Source organism: Protopterus annectens, chromosome 2.part0 (genome assembly GCF_019279795.1).
Source record: "Protopterus annectens isolate FY-2018-M chromosome 2.part0, PAN1.0, whole genome shotgun sequence".
Lineage (NCBI taxonomy): Eukaryota > Metazoa > Chordata > Ceratodontiformes > Protopteridae > Protopterus > Protopterus annectens.
In genome coordinates this window covers 43,855,821-43,877,729 of record NC_056728.1, presented here as the reverse complement: position 1 = coordinate 43,877,729, position 21,909 = coordinate 43,855,821, and the positions used below count along the sequence as shown (strand labels likewise).

The window sequence follows — 21,909 nt, the reverse complement described above, 5'->3', positions numbered from 1 at the left end:
AAGGAGTGCCTCGAGTGAGTGCATTTTAAGATTTAGACTTCTAGCATTGAGTAGCATTACCCACAGTTTTTGCTTGCCTGTTCCTGTTACGGTGGTGAATTTGTTATTTGAACCTTGCCTTAAAAAGGCACTATAGGGGCAGCAAGAGCCTTAGCCAGTATTCGTAATCCCAGGGGCAACAGGTGCAGGCCATCTGTGGTAAAGCATCGTGGTCTGTCGACCATGTCATCCCAAGTAGACAGATACTGCATCCCCTTAGAATGACACCAGGAGCTTAGCCAATTGTTAAAGTCAATCATTTTGTCCTTGTACTGCGGTATCATTCGGGGCGATGGCAGAATGCTACTCAGGGCAAGGGTCATACCTGCCTGGGCTACAAGATCAGAGAGCTCTTCCATGTCTCTTTTCATGTAGTCCAGGGAGGTACATCTCAGGTCATTCACACCAACATGGACAATGACAGAGTCATATTTGTACTTGCTGTGGAGTGACCTAAGTGCGTGTGTTATGTGGCGGATCCTGGCACCTGACAGGCAGCTGACAGTAACCTTCTCCTTGTTTAGCCTGGTGAGTGGGACATCAGTGTGCCTGACTATAGAGTCACCTATGACTAGTGTGTTGGGTACGTTGTTTTGCCTTATTGGCTGTGGTTGAGTGGCACACTGAGTCTGTGGGCTATGTGTCATTTGGGTTGTGTTGGGGGATAGAGGTTGCTTGCGTTTATGCTTTGGAGGTCTCTGTTGCTTAGACAGATTATTATTGAGAGCCTCCGTGAATGTTTTTGTGTTACTATTATGTGGATTTTGCTGGTGTACATTTAGTTAGAGTATGTGATAAGTGTGGTGTGGTGCAAATGTTTGGCTAGATAAGTGCATCATTCACAGGTTGTAGTATTGGGTGGTAGGAGGAGAGGGTTGTCTGTGTACATGATGCAATTTCTACATTGCCTCAAGATGCCCAGATTCATCAGATAGAGAGGAGAGAATACTGGGATCTGACCCTTGGACATGCCTGAATAAAAACTATTTTCCTCTAGATAAGTGAGTTAAGTGAGTACAAGAGCTGTTTTTCCTCTAAGCAAGTGAGAAAAGTAAGTACAAAAACTGTTTTTCTCTAGGTAATGAGGAAGATTGAATGCTATAGTAATTAGTAGCTTATTTAGTGCTTACAAGTTCTGAATAAGTACTGAGCATGAATAAGCAAATTTAAGTGCTAAAACTAATAATCTATATCTGCATTAGATGAGTTACAGGACAGAAACAAGTGCAAATGCAGGCTTTCAAATCAGAAAGTTGAGAGAGATGGAAGAGATTGCCCAAACGGCCAATAACTACAATTTCTGGGCCAGAACCACTCCTTATGTGGTAGACAGGTTACCTAGTGCTTACCACTCCCACTGATAAGCTAGAAGGCTTCCCTCCAACACAGAAAGGCTTGGGGGGCTCAGAAGCTTACATACAATCCTGGATACAGCAAATCTGTATCTGGAACACTAGTTACAGGAAAGGTAGGAAACAGGCTTACAGTTTTTTTTTTTCAGAAAAGTAGCAAAAACAGTAGTAAAAACAATTCAAATGCAGTGCAAGCTAGCACACTTGAGTATGTAGCAATATTAGACCAAACACAGTTTAAAATGCAATTAAATTAAAAAGGACTAAAAGCAAGTGCAGAAAGAGTTTATTAGGTAGAATGTGGTAAAGAGATGGGACTGGGGGAGTGTCCCAGATCAAATCTACCGTGGGGTGGGCAACTGCAAAAGCCACCAAATTTAAACTACAAACCAAGAATAGGGAGGGTGAATGGGACAAAACAGTTTCAACAGAGATCTAAGCAACAACTAACAGTACAAACTCTAAAACCAAAAAAATATACTCAGCTCTGTATATTTGCAGATCAGTCTCTCTGAACAGGAAGACAACAGTTTCAACAGAGATCTAAGCAAAATCCTATTATTGGCTGGTAAGTCCCTTAGTTAAAGAAATCAGACCCAAAAATGATTTGAACACCATAAGAAGCAACAGGTATTAACCTGAAGTATACAAAAAGGCACTATAGGTTTGGGTGAGAGGCCAAGGTCTTTTCATCAGGATAGACAATTGTTTGTTGCTTTCTCTAAAAAGAAGATTGGTCTGAATGTTTCCATAGTAACTCCAGCCAGATGGCTTTTAATTATATGCTTCTATTACAACAAGTACAATACGTCTCCTTCTTTTGTTCTGAAATATCATTCTACCAAAGGAGTTGCCACATATACAACTTTCCATTTCAAGATTATAGATCTTGATGACATTTGTTAAATGGTTACTTGGTCTACTGCCAACATCTTAGCAATTACTGTAAGCTGGATGTGATGCCCATGATCTCATATTGCTTTGGAGCACGATAATAAGTTGATAGGTAAGTAATGGGCTAGCTACTTTTGGGTACTATTTTAAACCTAGATATACTAAAATTCAAAGAACGAGTGAGCCAAGCAGAAGGAAATAAAAAGATTTAATAAAACAACACAGTAAACGCTAAAAACACAGAAATAAAATAAATATGATGAGTGCTTTCACACCAAAACAAGATGCTTCATCAGATCTATATACAGAACTTCAACTAACATTTAAATACATTCAAAAGTTCGCGCCTAAGACCTTGTGACTTCAGGGCAGGTCTTAAAGGTATATAGTCATTTAACCTTTTACCTCTTGTTGCATGAAGCAACAAAATTCATTTAGTCTCAAGGCTCTCAGTACAAGTCTTAACATCCCCAGCCCTTGCCATAATAAAATATTGATCAAGCACCAAAAATGTAAAATTATGGAAACCACCACCATTTACTGCATGCTTGACTAAAACATTCCTATCATCACATTTACTGATACTATACAAATGCTCCATAACTCTATCTCTAAGACAGTGGTTGGTCTTCCCTGCATAATAGCTATTACAGATTTCACAAATAGCAAGATAGACAGTATGCTGAGAACTACAATCTGCATAAAAGTCAAACAAACAACCGTCCAGTGTCAGGATGAATAAAACTATCACCTTCCTTAATATATTTACAAACATTACATCCCCCCACAAGGAACATTAGCTTTTCGATCAGAAACAACAACATTAATTCTACCATGATTAAAAGACTTCAGTGGCAAAGACTTCACTTGGAAGCCTGCCTGACACACAAGGTGATTCCAAGAGGGGTGGGTGTATGTAAGGTGCCTACATATGGTAATGCTTTTCCTGGTCTACTTAAGAATTGGCAAAATCGTAACCTTGAAATTGGCTTTAAGTATATTGAATTATTATTCACGTTTTTCAGTCCTGTTGAAACTTCACTCTAAAATGACGTTATATGTGATATGGAGAGAATCAGCAGTTTATCAAGTTCAGCTCTGTGTGGCCAGAAACTGTAAGATCTATTGTCGGATATCCTGGTGTATGATAAGCATCTCATGGAGACTAAATGAAGAAACCTACAGCGAGATAGTGGTGATATCAAGGAGGGAAGGATTTTTTCATGGTCAAAAACTAATAGTGTAAAAGGCTCAGAGCAGAATGCTGCACCTGTTAGGAGTGACTCTGATGAAAGTGTTTTAGTTCTTGGTTCATCAGAAATTTTGCAACCTTCATCAGATGAGCTGAATCAGTTGTCAGTGGACAATAGCACTGATAATGCTCAGTTTAACTCTTGTGACTCTAATGTAATAATGCCCTCATGTTTGAACACTGACAATGCCAGTGAATTAAGTACAGCTGAGAGCTTGACTTTGAAAGTTGGAGGGAATGCTTTGACATCAACAAATTAGCAGCATTTTTTTGCAACTATGTCTACCGGAACCTGTGAGACAGGAAACAAGGGGACGATTGAGGAGCAGAAGCAGAATTGGTCACAAGCAGTTGAAGTTGGATGGCCAGCTGGAATTAGGACCGAAAGTTTAATAATCAACATATCCTTTGTTACATTAACTAAGGAACAGCAAGAGGTATTGAACCTTGGTTTATCCTTTATACCTGCTAGCGGGTCAAGTTTGTATGATAGTTTACTGGATTTAAAGTTGTTAACTGGGAAAATTACTTTCAAATTAATGCATGAATTAATGTATGTATGTTGCTCGAGTTAGTGTTGGATAACAATGTGTTTATATTTGAAAAGAAATATTACTAGCAGATATCAGGTGCGGCGATGGGCACGAGTTGTGCCAACTTGTATGCAAACCTCGTCATGGTTGAGTGGGAGCAACAGTATATTTTGAAAGGGAGGGAATCTAGAATTACATTTTATTGACCATTTGTCGATGATCTTTTTGTTGGTTGGCATGGTACTGAATATGAACTGATGGAATTTTTTAATGATCTTAATAAGGCCAGTAATTTTCTTAGATTTACTATGTGTAAGTCTGTTCAATCTATTAATTATCTAGATGTCACTGCATTTAAGAAGGAGGGGAGTTGGTACACTCAAGTACACAGGAAGGATTGCTATCATCCAATCTTCCTTCATAGGGATAGTATGCATCCCCAACATGTGTTTTCCAATGTAGTAACAGAACAGGCAATAAGAATATCTCGCCTGTCCTGTGATGAGAAGGATTTCCATGCTGAGTTAGCCTCCCTCAGTAATGCATTTGAAGCCAGAGGATATAGTCAGATTGAAATTACCAAGGCTAGGGAGAAAGTATTGAATGAGAGGAAAGGAAGGACTAGCCCCTACTTTTCTGACAGGGTGCCAATACCTATTGTACATGACATCCGACCTTATGAGATTCCAGTGGTGCTTTCTTATATGCAAGATGTGGATATAATTAAGGGCATCTTTCATAAAAATTGGTCCATTTTACAGGTGAATGACAAAATATCAGAATTGGGAGGCTCTGAACTGAGGTTTATATATTGGAACTAAAAGAATCTGAAGCAGCAGTTGTGCTACCCAGGATGTTGAATAACACCAGTTCTGACTAGGGTGGCACTTGGAGATGTGGTGCTTGTGCATATTGTGAATATATGGATGAGTCTAGATATTTTAAACATCCTGGTGCTGGTCACCTGTGGCAAATACGTATCAAGGCGGATTGTAATACCATGAACCTGGTTTATGTAGCACACTGTGTCATCTGTTTTAGATTCTATGTAGGAAAAACAAACTAATGTTTAAAAGAAAGGATGAGAAATCATTTATATTGTACTAAGAAGGGCGTGGAATGTAGTGCCTGTCCAAACTTACTATTCAAGTGGGTAGCCAACAAACATTTGTTTTTCAGCACCTACATGTGGTAGGGCCAAATGTGAGGATGGGAGACATTGTAAATAAAACAGAGGAGACTAAATTACAATGGATCCTAAGGCTAGGGTTACATAGAGGTCTTGGTTTGAATGATAGTGTCCCTCTCCAGCCTGTGTTAAGACCTAGAAAGTTAAAATAAGTTTATTATTTTTTATTTGTTATTTATACAGTTTGTATATGTATACATGGTCTGTGTATATCATCCTATGACTCATTATGAAGTGTATAGTGATGCATTCATACATATCTCTCCAGTTTACATCATGACAGAGATGTTTTTATTGCATACTTTGTGTTTTAGGTGTGCTTGTTCCTTTAATGCTGCATGTCTCAATTTTTTATGTTATAATTAATGTTTTTGGAGGGAATTTGAGCAGTTATGCTAGGCCAAGAGTTTTTGCTTTTTTATATATAAGTGGCTGATTTTATTTTAATGTTGTCTGATGAAGCAGTGTTTACCACTGCAAATGCGCTCACGTCAGTTTATTAACCGTTTGTTACTTTTACGAGTATTTTTACTGTGATTTTCTATATTACATCTGCATTTGCCTTCCATTGGGGATATTGTTGGATTTTGTTGCTATTTACTTGGGATTTGCGTTCTCGTTGCTTTGGGGACTTCTTGATTTAATCAGTAAAGGTGATGTTAGGAATGCTTTAGGCAAACAAGTATTAAATATAGGTGTTTTTCATTAAATGTTTGGTGCTTGATCAATATTTTAATATGGCAAGGGGCGGGGATGTTAAGACTTGAATTGAGAGCCTTGAGACTAAATGGATTTTGTTGCTTTATGAAACAAGAGGTAAAGGGCTAAATGATTGTATAGTCTTAGGTGCTGACTTTTGAATGTATTTAAATGTTAGTTGAAGTTCTGTATTTAGACCTGATGAAGCACCTTGTTTTGGTGTGAAAGCACTCATCATATTTATTTTAATTGTGTGTTTTTAGCATTTACCGTGCTGTTTTATTAAAGCTTTTTGCTGCCTTCCACTTGGCTGACTCGTTCTTTGCATTTTAGTGTATCTCATTTTTTTGCTGAGCCTACCTCGTGTTCCTATGTTTAGTTCGCTATCTTTTCTATTTTAAACCTAGCCAACTTCCCTTTCAAAGGTGAGAATCAAATCCTGTACCTTGTGTCTGTGAGGTAAACACCTTAACCATTATGACAACCCACAACTATCTAGGTGGGGACTGCCTAAGATGATTTGCTTGGAATTAAGCCTTAGGATTAATAGAGTTTGTATCTTCTTATACCAAACAGAAAATATATGTATGTATCACAAAGGTAGAGCTGGAAAAATGGGACCAGCCCTCATACCATACTCGCCTACCTTCCCCTACAGCTGTCATAGTTGATCTCAAGTCCTTATTTTCTAAGCTTTGATAACCCATGCTTCTTACCTTAGGTCTGGAGAGGTGAAAGACCCTGGTGTATTATTGGATGGACAGTATATGTTTGACAGCCTGGGCAACGTTTAGCTGCCAAGTGGTCCTACTGCTTACCAGTCTTAGCCCTACTATTTATGGAGAAGGGATTTACCTTATCATTATGGTAAGTACATAACTTTTGTATAAGGTTTACTTAGGAAAAAAGTGATTACTACAAATATTCATAAGTTTGCAAAATAAACTTTTTATGAAAGTACTGCCTTTCACATTTCAGGATGTAGTAGGTGCTGTCTCTTATTAACTGTCATAAAGAAAAAAAGTGACCTTATGTCTTTCCACAGCATCAGTGAGATTTATAGATATGAAGGGAGTCATTGCCCTAACCTATTTTTTACAATCACGAGTTTGTAAACTCTTTTCATGCCTCCTCGAGGCTGCACTCTCTCTGGCACCTTCTGTGAATTGTCTTACTCCCAATCCCAGTGGTTATTGATTTAGTTGGTGCTGTCTTGCCTTAAGGTATTCTGCATTTCTGTATCCCGTCTTGTGACCTTTTCTGATACCCAGGCTCTCACCGAGGACTGTGGGGCTGGTAACATAACCTTTTATATTAAAGTTTACCCTTTCCGGTGATACAAAGTCATCTCAAAGAAGCATTGCTTTATAAAAGAAAAGAAAGTGATACATATTACTGAATTCACATTTTATAGGCTAATATTGTCCTCTCTGCCAAGATAGGGGCCATTTTCCCTTGAGCCATTCCAATATGTACAGCCTTTGTGATAAAATTGTTCCATTAAGTAGGTTTTAATTAGATTACACTATCTAAACATTACAAAGTTTCAAGTTGTGCAAAACCAGTATTTAAATCTTCCAAGAAAAGCCACAAAGCTATCACACTGCTGTGCTCAGTTTATTGTCAGGTAAACAAATCTCTTCTTCTAATTGTGGGAGTCCTGTTTAGTGGTGATGAATACTGGGATCTCCCTTCTTCAGTCCCCAGCCTGGATATTTTTTCTTTCAGTTCCCATGCTTAAGACCATATGTGCCTTTTGTTGGTACATGCTGCAACAACACTCTTCAGTCTTACGAGACTGCACCTAGCCCCGGAACCAGAAATTCTTTTCTTCAACTTGCACGGTTTGGATCATGATCCTGACAGATGATGTGAAAAGATCTCATGTTCAATACATAAGAAGTACAAGCCAATGGAGTGTTTGCTTGGTTACTAGAACCTGAATGAAGGCTCACACTGTTAGTTCTTGTATGGTGTGAAGCACTGCTCCAAGTGCCAGAGATTCATCCTGGAGATCCAACGACACTGGAATAATAAACTCCAATGACACTGGGGCAATAAACTCCAATGACACTGGAACAATAAACTCCAACGACACTGGAACAATAAACTCTGACACTGGGACAATAAACTCCAACGACACTGGGACAATAAACTCCAACGACAATGGGACAAACTCCAATGACAATGGGACAATAAATTCCAGACCTCCCTTATGTATTGCAAAATGCCAGTGGATGGATTAGCAGTGTGCATTCCAGGATTACAGGCTGGTGCTGGAGCAGTGTGAGAATGTGCAAGAATGTGTTTGAGAGACAATGGTCACAAAATCCAAGAGATAATTCTGTCCATGAGATAGTCTAATGGGCCTCATATGTTACCATCTTCCCCTCTACAAGTGAGCATTTGAGTTTGGAACTGCCCTCTACTTCAGCAAATGATGAGTTCCTATGAGAGGTACAAGCTTTATAATCACCTTAGGGATTGCATCCTGGGATTTAGACTCTGCCCCTCTTATAGTTGTGAGGCTGGAGCTTACTTGGACCTGGGCTACATCCAAGCATTGTTTTCACAAGTCCTGGCAGGTGCTCAGAGATTGAAATTAGGGTAGGGAATTCTTCTTCATATGCAGAAGGTCTCAGTGGCCCAAGATGAGAGGGACCACTAGGACCCTTTACACCAGTGTGTACAGGTCAGATTCTTGAAGTTATGCAGTTGTTTGATAAGACCTGTCTTCAATTGATGGAAGAGTGAACCCTTATGAAGCATATGGTCATAACTGTGGCATGTCCTAAACAATCCTTTACACTCAAGCCACTATGAGGAGTGACTCTCTCATATGCCAGTACCCTTTTGCCTGATATCTGGATCTTGCCAATTGCACATTAAACCTCATGTGCATTGGTGGAGTATGAGCTTGACCAATTCAGAGCTACAGTTAGACAAGGTTCTTCAAAGGCACTTTGGCTGCAGTGGATTTCTTCCCTGGCACTTTGTCACTGTCTTCAAAAGAGGCACATGACATTTACAGGGCTCCTGCTGAAAGACTTGATTATTGTTTTTAATTTTTGTCTAAACCACCATGTAGACTCCCAGTTTGTATGTCAGTTGCTCAGTTCAACTAAAGTTTCATAACGTTATCATTTTACAAAGGAAAAAATGGCAGGTTTGCAAAATACTCCATTGATTATCTTATCAGTTTTGAAGTTACATACAACAGTTAGTTGCTTCACTCATTTTTTAGTGAGGAGTATTTATTACCTCACTTAACAGTTTTGGGTTCTAATCATAGACAAGATGCCAAAAGCTGTACAGACCTTATACTCCATGGAAACAACAGGTAAGCTTGTTTCTCTGTTCTCCATGGAAATAACAGGTAAGATTGTTTCTCTGTTCTCCATGGAAACATCAGGTAAGCATGATGCTCTGGTATCTGTAGAATCGACTGGTAAACTTGTTGCTTTGGTGACAAGTGCTATGAAACTAGGCTGCAGCACAGATGTCTTTGTTAGAACTGTCACCAAAGAGACACTTATAAGAAGATATTATTGGTTTAAAAATATGCCATAATAGGATCATATTAAATAGGAATTGCCTAATGATCCATCAGCCAGGCAAGCATATTTATAATTCCTTCCAAGCCAAACAAAGACCCTGAGTAGCTCAACCAATGATTCTGTGTCCAATATAGTCTACAAACCTATAGAGAACTATCATGTGTCTGTCTCCCTGTATGGAACTTCCTGTCTTCACTATTACATTCTTTCCTTCTTCTGAGATGCTCATCCAAAATAATTATTGTTACATCCATGAATAACATGCATTTATGAAGGACAGTGTTGTTTCTCTTTGTCAACAAAACGCTCTGCAGTTTAATTTATAGAATTAGCATGAGCAATAGCTCCAGTGCTCCAGTGATACTAACTGCGTATTTGTTCCATCAAGCCAGTGTTGGCTTTTGAATCTTATTTTTTAATTTTTTTGTCCCCTTCAGACCTCATTTATAGTGGTCCAGCTGCCAATGGCTCATATCCATGCCTGGTCTACGATGTTGCTGGGGCCAATCATGGATCTTAAGGGTGCTCTGGGGTCCTGGCCTCCTGTGCTTCTATCCAGTGTTTTATTTATTTTTTTTATTTTATATTCCCTACCCTCACACTTGTTGGCTGCATCTAAGGGCATCTCCCCTCTTTGGACCATGCCTCCCTTTAGGGAGCATCACCAGTGAGTGCCATCCTCCCAGTACTGGCACACCCTTCCTTCCGTGCTGCTCCATATGTCACTTGAGCCACTTATCGGACCTGGGTTGGTGGGCCATAGTTAGGGCTTTATCCCTCTATGCCACCATAGTGGCCTGTTGACTTTTGAATTTTAGCATAAAATTGATATAACTAATACAGTCTAGATGTAGAAGTTATTTAAAGTTGTTACTGCAACAGAATTCAAATTCCATGTAAAATGAAAACTTAGTCATCTTCTATGCCAAGTATATAAGAATTACTTACTGAATCTCTTGTATCTTGTTGGTGGCCTGCAGCAGATTAGGCGTTTTACAATCAACACCACATGACTAAGTAAAATAAAAGGTGGGGGCAATGTGGAGCGGCCGTGGTACTCCTCGATTAAACCAAAGCGCTGAAATTTCCAGATTGTATCTGTTTGCTCCTGAACCAGCTGGAACGTATAGCTGAAGAACAAAGTAGTAGTGAGATGTCAGTTTCAAAACTGTACTTCTAACTTGCTTGTTACAGCAGCAAAACAGCTGTAGAGTTTCAATGCATATGCTGCTGTATTCTTATTTTTCTTCTAATTATGAAACAGGCTGAAAAAAGCACATTTTGATCCAGGCCCTTTACCCATTCAATAACCAAATTAATAAAATAAACAAGTAAAGGAATAAAACAATTTATGCCAGAACTTTGCTTTGTTACTTTTAACTGGAGCTGTGAGTGCATCTCATAGTCCTGGTATGCAAATGCAGTGTAAACATCATATCTCAGACATCTCAAACATCATATATGGCAACTAGAGAGGTACTCTGGTACACCTGAAAGCACAGTGAATTTAAGTTCATAGGTTTATAGGTTCATAGGTAAGTATTAAGCTATTAGCCCTAGGGCCTATATAAGCCTAGCCAAAAAGGTACCCTGGCTTTTGCCACCCAAGAAAATTATTTCCCTGTGTCCCTGTCGAGTAGAGCCACAGAAGTGATCCCCAGGGTGAATTTCCTATCTCCCATCCAATCATTAAGATTTTTCTTGAAGAGTGCTAATGAGGAGCTTTGATATAGATAGGTAGTTTGTTCCAGAGTATGGGAAGTCTCTGGGACAGAAATCTATCCCTCCAGCATGTTCTGTTTATTGTGGTGACAAGGTTTAGGTCCCTAGAGTGTGTAGCTCGGAGGGATTGGGTTTCTTTAAGTGGAGCATGTCCAACAGCTCTGGGTTTGACATAGCTTTGTATGTTAGGCAGAGATCACCTCTAAGTAGGCGATATGCAATGGAGTAAAGCTGGGGTTTTTTGAGATGGTCTGCGTAGGACATCTGTTTGAGGCCGGTAATCCTCTTTGTGAGGTATTTCTGCGGCCTTTCCAGGTGTTGTAGATGTCTTATGAGGTACATACCAAAAGGGGCGCTGTATTCTATAATGGGTCTAATGAGTGACAAATAGAGGTGAACAATGACCTCTTTTTTCCTGGATGAGACACCTTTATTGATGAGGTGTGCCACGTAGAAGGATTTCCTGACTACTGTGGCAATGTGATTATCAAAGGAGAGACTACTGTCCACCTGTGTCCCAAGGTCTTCTCTCACACTTTCAGTGTTAAGTAGACTACTGCCTATGTGGTCGTTCATGGGTACAGAGTTTTTACCAAGAGGGATGACAATGCACTTTTTGGCATTGAGCTTGAGGCCATGGCTTTGACACCAGGCATCTGTCTCAGTGAGGCCCTTTTGTAGGATGTGCACATCGTTAGGAGTTTTGATTATGGCTCCTAGTTTATAGTCATCTGCGAACTTCACTAGCCAAAGACCTTCTGTGTTAGCCTGTACTTCAGACAAGTATCTACCAAACAGGAGAGAACTCAGGACTAAACCCTGTGGTACTCCACTTGTCACTGGTCTGAAGTCGGATTTGGAGTCTGCTACTTTCACAGTGTCAGTTCTGTCAGTGAGCCAGTTGGCAACCCATCTTATGACATAGGGATTTATACCTAGTTTAGTGAGTTTATCTATAATTCCAGAGTGGGGATGGTGTCGAACGCCTTGGCAAGATCTAGATAGGCTGTGTGAACCACCTTACCCTTATCTATGGCTTTGGTGACCGCTTCAAAGAAGTCTATCAAGTTTAGGAGACATGCTCTGCCTTTTACAGACCTGAACTGGGTGGGGTCCAGAGTTTGGAGAGTACCAGTGTCATTGTTTATATGCTCCATGATGATATGTTCCATAGCCTTGCAGACAAGGCTTGTCAGGCTAATGGGGCTGTAGTTTCCAGAGTCTGTGGTGGCTCCCCCTTTGTGGAGTGGAATAACCATTGCTGAGTGCCATTCAGTGTGCACAAAGCCTGAGGTGAGGCTATGACTGAACATGGTACTTAGGTGGGGTGCCAGTTCATTCTGTAGTTCATGTAGAATGCAGCCTGGTATGTTGTCAGGTCCCATGGATGCTCTGTTCTTAGCTTTGGAGAGTGTGTTTTTTACCTGTGCAGTCGTGATTACAGGAACTTTGCATTCTTCCGGTATAGAGATGGGCCCTTTAAGGGGGGTGAGAGGGGTTTAAAGTTAGCAGTGAACCTATCTGTCAGGATGTTGACAATATCATTTGGTTCTGTATATTTAGTGCCATTGTGCTGTAACTCAGAGCAGATCTGAGTGTTGCCACTGAGATTCTTGACATAGCTATAGAATGCTTTGTGGTTGTCTTTAGAATCAGTGCCGATTTTGTTTTCATAACTAGCTTTGGAGGATTTTATGAGGGATCTCAGCTTCTTACTGAGGCTGACCAGGGAGTTCCTCCAATCATGGGATTTTACTCTTTTTTGCAACAGTTTCTTTCTTCTGTTGTAGAGTTTGTTTATGGTAGGGGACCACCAGATTAGCTTCCTTTTTTTTGGGGGATATGACTTCTGTTAGGGACTGCACTGCAAAATCCATGCACTTATTAATAGAAGATTTGCAAAGCGATGTGGGGGCGGGATGTGGAGAGTGCTTGTTGAAGTTAGGCTTGGTCGGACCTGACCCGAAGGTCTGTGAGGGAACAACGAAACAATCGCATGTTGTTAATGACCAGAGGGTCTGGGATATTTGCCCCCCCTGGTGGTGTAGCTATTGATCAACCAAAGCATTGGAATTTATGAAATTTTGAGCAACCAGAAAGTTGGTACATGAGTAGTTTCTCAGTGGTTGAGTAGGGATGGTGGGGTAGTGGGGTTGTTAGGGTGTTAGGTTGTACCTGTTAATTTCTAATATTTTCAGGAATCAGTGAGGGAGGTAGGAAGAGCAAGCATGGTGGATGGCACAAGATACAATTTGGATTGCTTTCCCTTGAGTTCTTGCCATGGATAATCTCGGATTGGATATGCTGAGCAACTAGCCTAAGAGTGTGGACACTTAATGAATATGGAAATTTCCTCCACCTTTATGTGGTTCAGTGGTTTTAGATGTTTGAGTGGTGGGTATGGAATTATCTGGTATGGTAATGCGGGGTGCTCTCTGCCAGGGTCTCTGTGCTCTTGAAGACTGCAGTTCTTCATGTTCACTGTACAGGATGTTGCCATTTGTGAGTTTATTTTTGATTTCAGTTTCTGGAGGTGGGTAGCATTTTATCTGTGATTTGAACCTTGTGGCCTGTTACTGATTTGGACTTGTCACTGTGACCTTGCCTCTAAAAGGCACTGTAGGACAAAGTAGCGACTAGTCGGGGCCATCTCCCAGGCGGAGGGTGCAGATGCATCTCAGTATGAACAAGTAAAGCAGTTGAACTGGTCTAGCTTCTCTAGCAAAATAGAAGGGTCTGCAGAAAAGAGTCCAGATTCAAAAGTAGAAGTCCACATTTGAATTTTAGTTCTATTATCATTATATAACAAAAAAGCATACTAATCATCAAGAAGAAACAACCATATTGAAACATAACCACAAAAACAATTTAATTTGGCAAAAATTGCCATTTTACAGCACTACATACCTGTGTTTTACAACACATAGCATTTTACTCTGAATTCTATATGACTTTTCTGGTGGAGTTTTACTCTCCCACAAGAAGATTTGAACTTTTAATTTTTTGACTTTAATGAACACAAGACAAATGAGAATTTCTGTTTTCTAATTTTAATGTGATGTATAGAAACAAATGATAATAAGCGGTGTTGAAAACCTTACGACGTGTCCTGTCCCCTTTATTGTGGAATTATAGATATTTTTGAGGATTTTTAACCATATCCATTTTAACAGACTATTTATTCTACCATTTTACATATTTAAATAATACATACCATTAATAAAATAAAAAGTTTCTAACCTGAAAAAATACTGTCCAACTATACTTTCTTATACTGTCAGCTGCTGTCCTATTAGCTCAATATAAGGTTTCTGACTTAAGAAGCCTCAACCAAAATATACTTCTCTGGACAATCAGCCCCAAAAAATTGCATATAATAACTTAGATTCTTATTAGAAGAACATTGATTGTATTACAGATTAGAAACACATGGATAATTTTAACATTACTATGAGAATCTGTTGATCATATGTCAGGTATTTTCTGACTGGCCCTTTTCTATTATGCAGGAAGTCTGCCACCAAAAAGTCACAGTTTTCGTAGAAACAAAATCCTCAGTTATAGGCAAAAATCTGGACAGAAAAGATGTTAAAAAAAGATAATGTTAGATGTATGTGCTTAACAAAAAAATTAAACACTTACTGTGTATGCCAAGCATGAAAAAAGCTAGGACATGAGCTCACTCACTGTTTATCCCTAGGACATGATGTCAGGAGCTATCGAAGAGAGTGGCAGAAGATGATGAATGGGAAGGCGGTGTAGAGTGTGGAATGGGAATGGGAAGGCTAGGAGCTGCTTTAAAGCTGACTCAGTGCACTCATGGGCTGAAGGGGTGTGTCTTAGAAGTGCACTGCTGTTCACCCAGGCTTTAGCAATAACACACATGCAGTATTAGTCATGATGTGCCAGAATAAACTTGAAGTGTGTAGATATTATGGAGAACCATAAAGTCTTAGTCCCTACTGCAGACTACAGCATCACTCCTGGCTCCCATCTCTCATCCCATGGGGATATTAATGGGAAAAGGGGTAGTCTCAGGGGTGTGGTGTGGTAACACTAAGGACTCTGTTATTAATGTGCTTGCATGATTTCTGGTCACAAAAAAGGGTAATGAATGTGTCAGAAAGAAAAAAACAACAGGACAACAAAGTGATATATTAACTAAGTTTATATAAACGTTTCTGGTCAAGATGTTCATTTCAAGTCAGAACTGATAAAATCTAAAGATTGTATGTTGTATTTGATGAACTTGTCATTATCAATTTATTAGAAGCATATAACATATAGGCCACCTCTAACTTTCAAAACATATTTTACAACTGGAACATGCAATTTACAAATTTTGTATGTTTCAGTAGTGATAGTTTTATAACAAGTAATACATCACCTTTTTAGAATAACATTTATTCTGTGTAATGACAGTTTTAGAATTTAAAAATTTAAGTAAAATGATCTCATATTTTCCATGGTTTTATTTTAAATAGATTGCAAAATGACTAGTGAAGTTTTTTTTTTTTTTCATTTTTCTCTATTGAAAAAGGTGTGCTATCCAGAAACATGCTCTTTCCAGCTTGAGAGGCGTGGGGAGATGACTGCAAGTTGGCATACAGCACCAAAAATCCTGGCTTCACCCTTTATTAATGACACCGGTAATATAAATTCTGATAGTTGGTAAAGGATGAGAAAGATGACCAATGGTAAATAGAGAATAAGACAAACATAATATACGTGCATGGTTAAGGCAAAACATTGAAAGAAAAAGTAGAATGTAATAAACACTCATAGTCACAATACAGGTTGAAAAAATAAACAAACAAAAAGATGCTGCTTTAGATAGTAAAAGTACTTCAGTGCTTTACCCAAGCCATAAAATGCAGTACTGGCATTAATGCTGGTACTTTCCTCCTGCACTGTCATCACTTTCTGATCTTGCCCCATGACAGCCACCCCTTATTCCCTTCCTAGTTACAGTTCTGACTATACACCCTGAAACCTAACCCAAGTGCTCTGGTAGTTGCCCTTAAAAAGAGGCCTACATCTCATAGCTTAGCTGATAACAAATCCAGATCTATGGACAAGTTTATAGGTTCACAGGCTTATAGGAGTAATGGCCCTAAGGCCATCACGAGCCTAGCCGTGTTATACCCCTGTTCCCTAATTGACCTTGGTTAGATGGTCATTATTCACAGAGCGAGTCTATGATCAGCACCGACTGCCCTTGTCCATGAGGGATATAAGTGCTACCCCAAGGGTGAATTTATGGTCTCCCATCTAATTTTATAGGTTGTGCTTGAATAGGATCATTGAGGAGTTCTACTTCAAGTGAATTGGGTGTTTATTCCAGAGCAGTGTCAATCTCTGGGAGATATATCTGTCTCTCCAGCATGTTGTGTTAATGTCACAGACTAGGTTCAGATCCCTGGAGTGAGTGACTTTTGTCCCATTTGATTTGTAGATATGCAGCATTTCCATTATGGCAGGGCCAGAAACTGCTCTGTAGGCTGGCACAAGTCGCCTCTCAGCAGCCTCTAGGATACAGAGTACAGTGGCAGGGCTTTCAGTCTTTCCATGTAGGTCATGTTTTGGAGGCCCTGAATTTTCTTGGTGTGAAACCCCTGTGGTCTCTCCAGCTGCTTCAGGTGTCTGGTGAGATGCATGCAAAAGGGAGCATTGTACACTATTAGTCGTCTGATGATGGTCGAGTACAGAGTAGTTATAACATCCTCAGGCTTGGATGTAATGCCCTTTTTTATGAGATGCACAACATAAAAAGCTTTCCTTACCACTGTGGACACATGGTGATCAAAGTTTAGATTGCTATCAGCCTGTGTTCCCAAATCTCACACCACTGGGTTTGAGCTTGACGGGGGTGTAGTATTGCAATTTGCAGGGACGTCCTCTTTGCCAAAGGGGATGACAATGCATTTTTTTGCTTTTAGTATTAGCCATGGATTTGACACCAATCATTTGTCTGTGTTAGCTCCTTTTGTAATATGTTAACATCATTTGGGGACTCAATGATTGCACCCAGTTTGCAATCATCAGCAAACTTGAGAAGCTATAAGCCATCTACTTTCGCCTGGACTTCTGAGAAATAGATTTCAAACAGTAACAGGCCCAGCACAGATCCTTGTGGTATGCCACTGCTAACTGGTATACTGGTAAGAGTTGGAATCCCCAGCTTTGACAGTATGCGTTCTGTCAGTGAGAAAATTGGCTGCCCATCTAGTGACATATTGGTTAATCTCCAGTTTTTAATTTCTCCAAATCTTTTAGGTTTCTAATACCATGATGGGAATGGACCCCATTCCTAACTTAAAGTATAATTAAAGTTCATGAAAGTAGTATTGTTTCAATCTTTGATGTCAGCCAGAAGTGCTCTTCAAGCACCTGCAATGTGCCCAGTAATGACTCCTTCTGTAATTTGTACAGAATTACATATAATCGGTAACATATCTAAATACAATTGTAGTTTCATTTTTTATAATAACTGTTGCTCCTAATACTATTGGAACTGTCTGGGTATCTTTCTTCCACGTTGCTCTTGTTTCTGCCTGCAAATCCTGATACATTATGGCTTTGTCTCTCTCTCTCTCTCTCTGTCTCTGTATGCAAGACACTGTAGTCACTGGGTGTGGTGATTTAATTGATCAATGCTACTTTTGTCTTCTTTTCATGGACCACTATACCTGATTTTCTCGCATCTGTCTTTTGAACTGTTGGTAATGGGTGATCCCATATGATGTAGACTTCATCATTTTCTATGATGCTTTGTGGCTCATGTTTCCCGTGTTTTTCAGCTACTTCAATATTACAATATTTGCACAATCCACAGTGCAACAGTCTTGCCACATTATTATGCCTTTCAGTATACAGTCCTTCTGCCATCAGTGTGTCACAGCCAGGAAGAATGTATACAACTGTTTCCAATTCTGTTTTACAAAACCTATATTTGTCTGTTTCTCCCACATATTCAATGGACTTTGTAAACCAATGTACATGTAGTCCACTGTCTTGATCTGCCAATATTAACCTTTCATCTTTTGGTTTGAATTTACTTCTCCTTAACCATTCTGCATTTGATCCTGATCAACATGAAGTTGTTCCAGGAGTTTTCTATACTTGTAACTATATTTATGCATTTCCACATTTTTTGCCTTTTCATCTGATCCTTCACCTTATATTCTTTCTTTTGTTTTTTGGCACATTCAGTTGCTGCCTGATTTCCATCTACTTCTGGTTTAATTTCCATTCCCACTTGACACTGATATGCTTTTGCTAGACAAAGCAGGGAAGTCATCTTAGATTTAGTCTCCTCATGTTTCAAAACTTTCACTATATTTGGGTCTTGTGAGGTCAGCAGATATGTATGCAGTCCCATGATTGCAGATCTATACGTATAATCAAGTTCAAGGAGGCCAATCCTTCGGAACGGGGAATATATAGTCTTGGTGTGCACTGATTTTTTATAAATAATTTGATGAGCATGAAGCATCCTTCTTGTTTTCCTATCTAATCTATCTAAACTTTTTGGGGCCAGTCCCTGGCTGGGAGAGTTTCTCAATGATACCTGAGTGGGGGGGCTGTGTTAAAAGCCATGGCTAAGTCAAAATAGGTGGTATGTACTATTTTGCCTTCATCCAGGGCTTTGGTGACATTCTTGAAGAAGTCCACCAGGTTCAATAGGCATGATCTACCCTTAACAAAGCCAAACTGGGTCAGGTCATGAGTTTGAAGGTGGCCTATGTCCTTCTTGATTAGGGCTATGATGATTCTTTCCATGGCCTTGCAGATAAGGCTGGTTAGGCTTATGGGTCTATAGTTCTTAAGGCACTAGATGGAACCCCTTTGTGCAAGGGGATTACTGTTGCTGTTCTCCACTCTGTGGGAACAAAGTCAGTGCTCAGGCTGAGGTTAAAGAGAGTACCAAGTGGTTCCTCTAGATCTTGTTTTAGATTGTTTATTAAGCAGCCTGGGATGTTATCTGGTCCCATAGAGGATGTGTTTTTTGGCCTTGGAGAGCATGGATATGACCCACTCTTTGCAGATACTAGGTAGAGGACTGGTGACAGGTATGTTTTGGAGTATGGCTGGTGAAATTTGTGCCAAATCTGTCAGCTAGTAGGTTGGCAATTTCTTCAGGTTCAGTATGAGAGGTATCGTCTACTATAAGTTCGGCACATAGTTGGGCATTTCCTTTCAGATTTTGGATGTACCTAAGAATGCCTTATGACTATCCTTAGCTAGGGATGCTAATTTAGCTTTGCAACTAGCTTTAGAGGACTTCAGAAGATATCTGATGTGCTTGTTCAGGCTGTGGATGGTATTCTTCTTCTGCTGGGTAAGTTCCCTCTAGTTCTTAAATGTCAGTTTCTTCCCTTGGTTATATAACCTATTTATACTTGAGGTTCACCAGGGTGGCATGTTTTTTCAAGAGGACCTGGTTTTGATCTGGTCAGGTGCAGCTGAGTCTATACAGTTGTTTAAGTGGTTATACAGAGCATTTGTGCACTTCTCTGCATTGGGGTCATTATTGGCTGTATTAGCAGGGGTCTGAAACATTTTATACCATCATCTAGTAGGCTGTAGTTTGCTTTGGAGAAAATGTTCATTTTTTTGTTTATGTAGGGGCATCAGGTCTGATCTTTACTTCAAATGAGACAGATTTATGGTCTGACCTTACCAAGGAGGGCAACACAGAGGGTAGTGGGGTGACCCTCCCATGTTGGTGAGTATTAAGTTTAAGAATCTGAGCCCCTTGTGGGAGTGCAGACTAGCTGTTTCAGGGCATTTGTATTGACAAAGATCAGGAGCCAACAAAGATTAGAAGCCTCAGGGTGAGCATGTTTGTGCTCGTGTATGTCACCCAATCGATGGAAGGATAATTGAAATCTCCCATGACCAAAATGTTTGGCTATATCATGAGTGACTCTAGTAAGTCCAGGTAGGCGGTGTGCTTATATTGGCTCATGGTGGGGGACCTGTAGCTAGCAATGATGTGGTAGGGTGTTTTATCTATAGTTAGTTGGACATGGAGTAGCTCAAGAGAGTCATACTGTTTAACCAGTCTCGAAGTGTATTTAATGAAGATGGATATACCTCCACCTTTGGTTCTTTTGTGCTCATTTTGGGGTCTCAATGTGTGGAAGGCATTGCAGCCTTGCATACCTGGGGTGCTCTCTGTGGTCTTGAACCATGTCTCAGTGACTGCACAGATGTCAGCATCTTCCAAGGTGAGGAGTGCTTCCAGGGAGTGCAGTTTCCTGTTTAGGCTCCTAGCATTAAGCAACATAACCTTGAGTTTGTCTTGAGTGGATTTTTTTACGTCAGAAATTTAGTTGTTTTGACATTGCCTAAAAAATGGCACTATGGGGAGGCAAGCACCTCTGCCAGTATCCAAATGCCTGGAGGAGACAAGTGAAGACCATCTCTGGCAAAACAGGGTTGTCTGTTAACCATGTCTTCCCAGGCTAACAGATTGTGGATCCCCTGGACTAACACTAGAAGCTAAGTCAATTGTTGAAGTCAATCATCTTTTGTCATATTGTGGCATCATCCTGGGTGAAGGTAGAATGCTGCGTAGGGCTAGGACATACCTGCCTGGGACACATGATCTGAGAGTTCAGTCAAGTCTCTCTTCATATAGTCCAGAGTGGTACAATCATGCACCCCAACATGTACTATGACAGAGTCATAACGGTAATTGTTATTGAGTGTCTTGAATGCGTGCGTGATTTGATGGTTCCTGGCACCTGACAGGCAGCTGGCCATGATCTTCTCCTTGTCCAGCCTGGTGATGGGGACATCTGTGTGTCTCACTATGGTTTTGCCTTTGACCAGGACATTTGGTTTTGAGGCATTTTGTCTTACGGGCTTATTTGCTGAGACACTGGTGTGTGCATTATGTGTAGTGGATTCTATTTGCTTTGTAGTGTACGCAAGTGGTTTGCACTTGGGAGGTCTTTGATCTTTTGGTATGGTTCTACTGAGTACCTCCACATATGTGGGTTTATGTGTTGTGACCTTGTTTTTGTGTGAGAGGTGATGTGTTTGTGTACCAACATGTTTGATGCCCAGTTTGTTGTTACTTGAGAGAACTGATTCCAAATTCATAGTGGAATTAGATCTCTCACATATTGTATTTAGTAGGAGTAAGTGGTTGTCAGTATACATGAGGCAATTTCTACATTGCCTTAGGATGCTCATGTCAATCAGGCTGGCCAGAGAAATGGTTGGAAACTGACTGTCTATTATGGCAGGCTTTTACCATAACTATCATGCGGAGTGAGCTAGTTTGACCAGATTTTGCTCCAGGATTAACAAATGGGGCTTTATTCTATTGAAGCAAAAGGTGAAAACTATGGCAAAGCTTCTCAGTGTACAGCTGAGTTTCCTGCAGTGCAGCAGGGAAGCTTGGAAGGGTTCACTAACAGATGTGAAAGAGAAAACTGTCTTTCTAGGCGTTTATGTCTATACAGGGCACTGCTGAACCTTTTGCACGGTGTGCAGCTACACTCAAACACGACACTTAAATACAGGTGAAATGAAACACTTTAAAGATAAACTAACAATGGGAAAGCACACAATAAGCTTTCCTCCAGTAATCTCCAACTCAGATGAGACTCAGACTACACACTTCTGCCACAAGGGTGCAGGCAGGGCTCTCCTAATG

At 40.1% G+C, this 21,909-nt stretch overlaps 1 protein-coding gene across 1 annotated transcript in view; it reads right to left on the bottom strand.

Annotated features, from left to right (window-relative positions):
• Positions 1 to 21,909, bottom strand: part of LOC122792941 (transient receptor potential cation channel subfamily M member 2-like) — a 1,068,883-nt gene that overhangs the window by 271,222 nt on the left and 775,752 nt on the right. Inside the window, exon 22 of the mRNA XM_044060527.1 lies at positions 10,464 to 10,645. Coding sequence (XP_043916462.1) covers positions 10,464 to 10,645 — 182 coding nt within the window. The remainder of the gene's footprint in view (positions 1 to 10,463; positions 10,646 to 21,909) is intronic.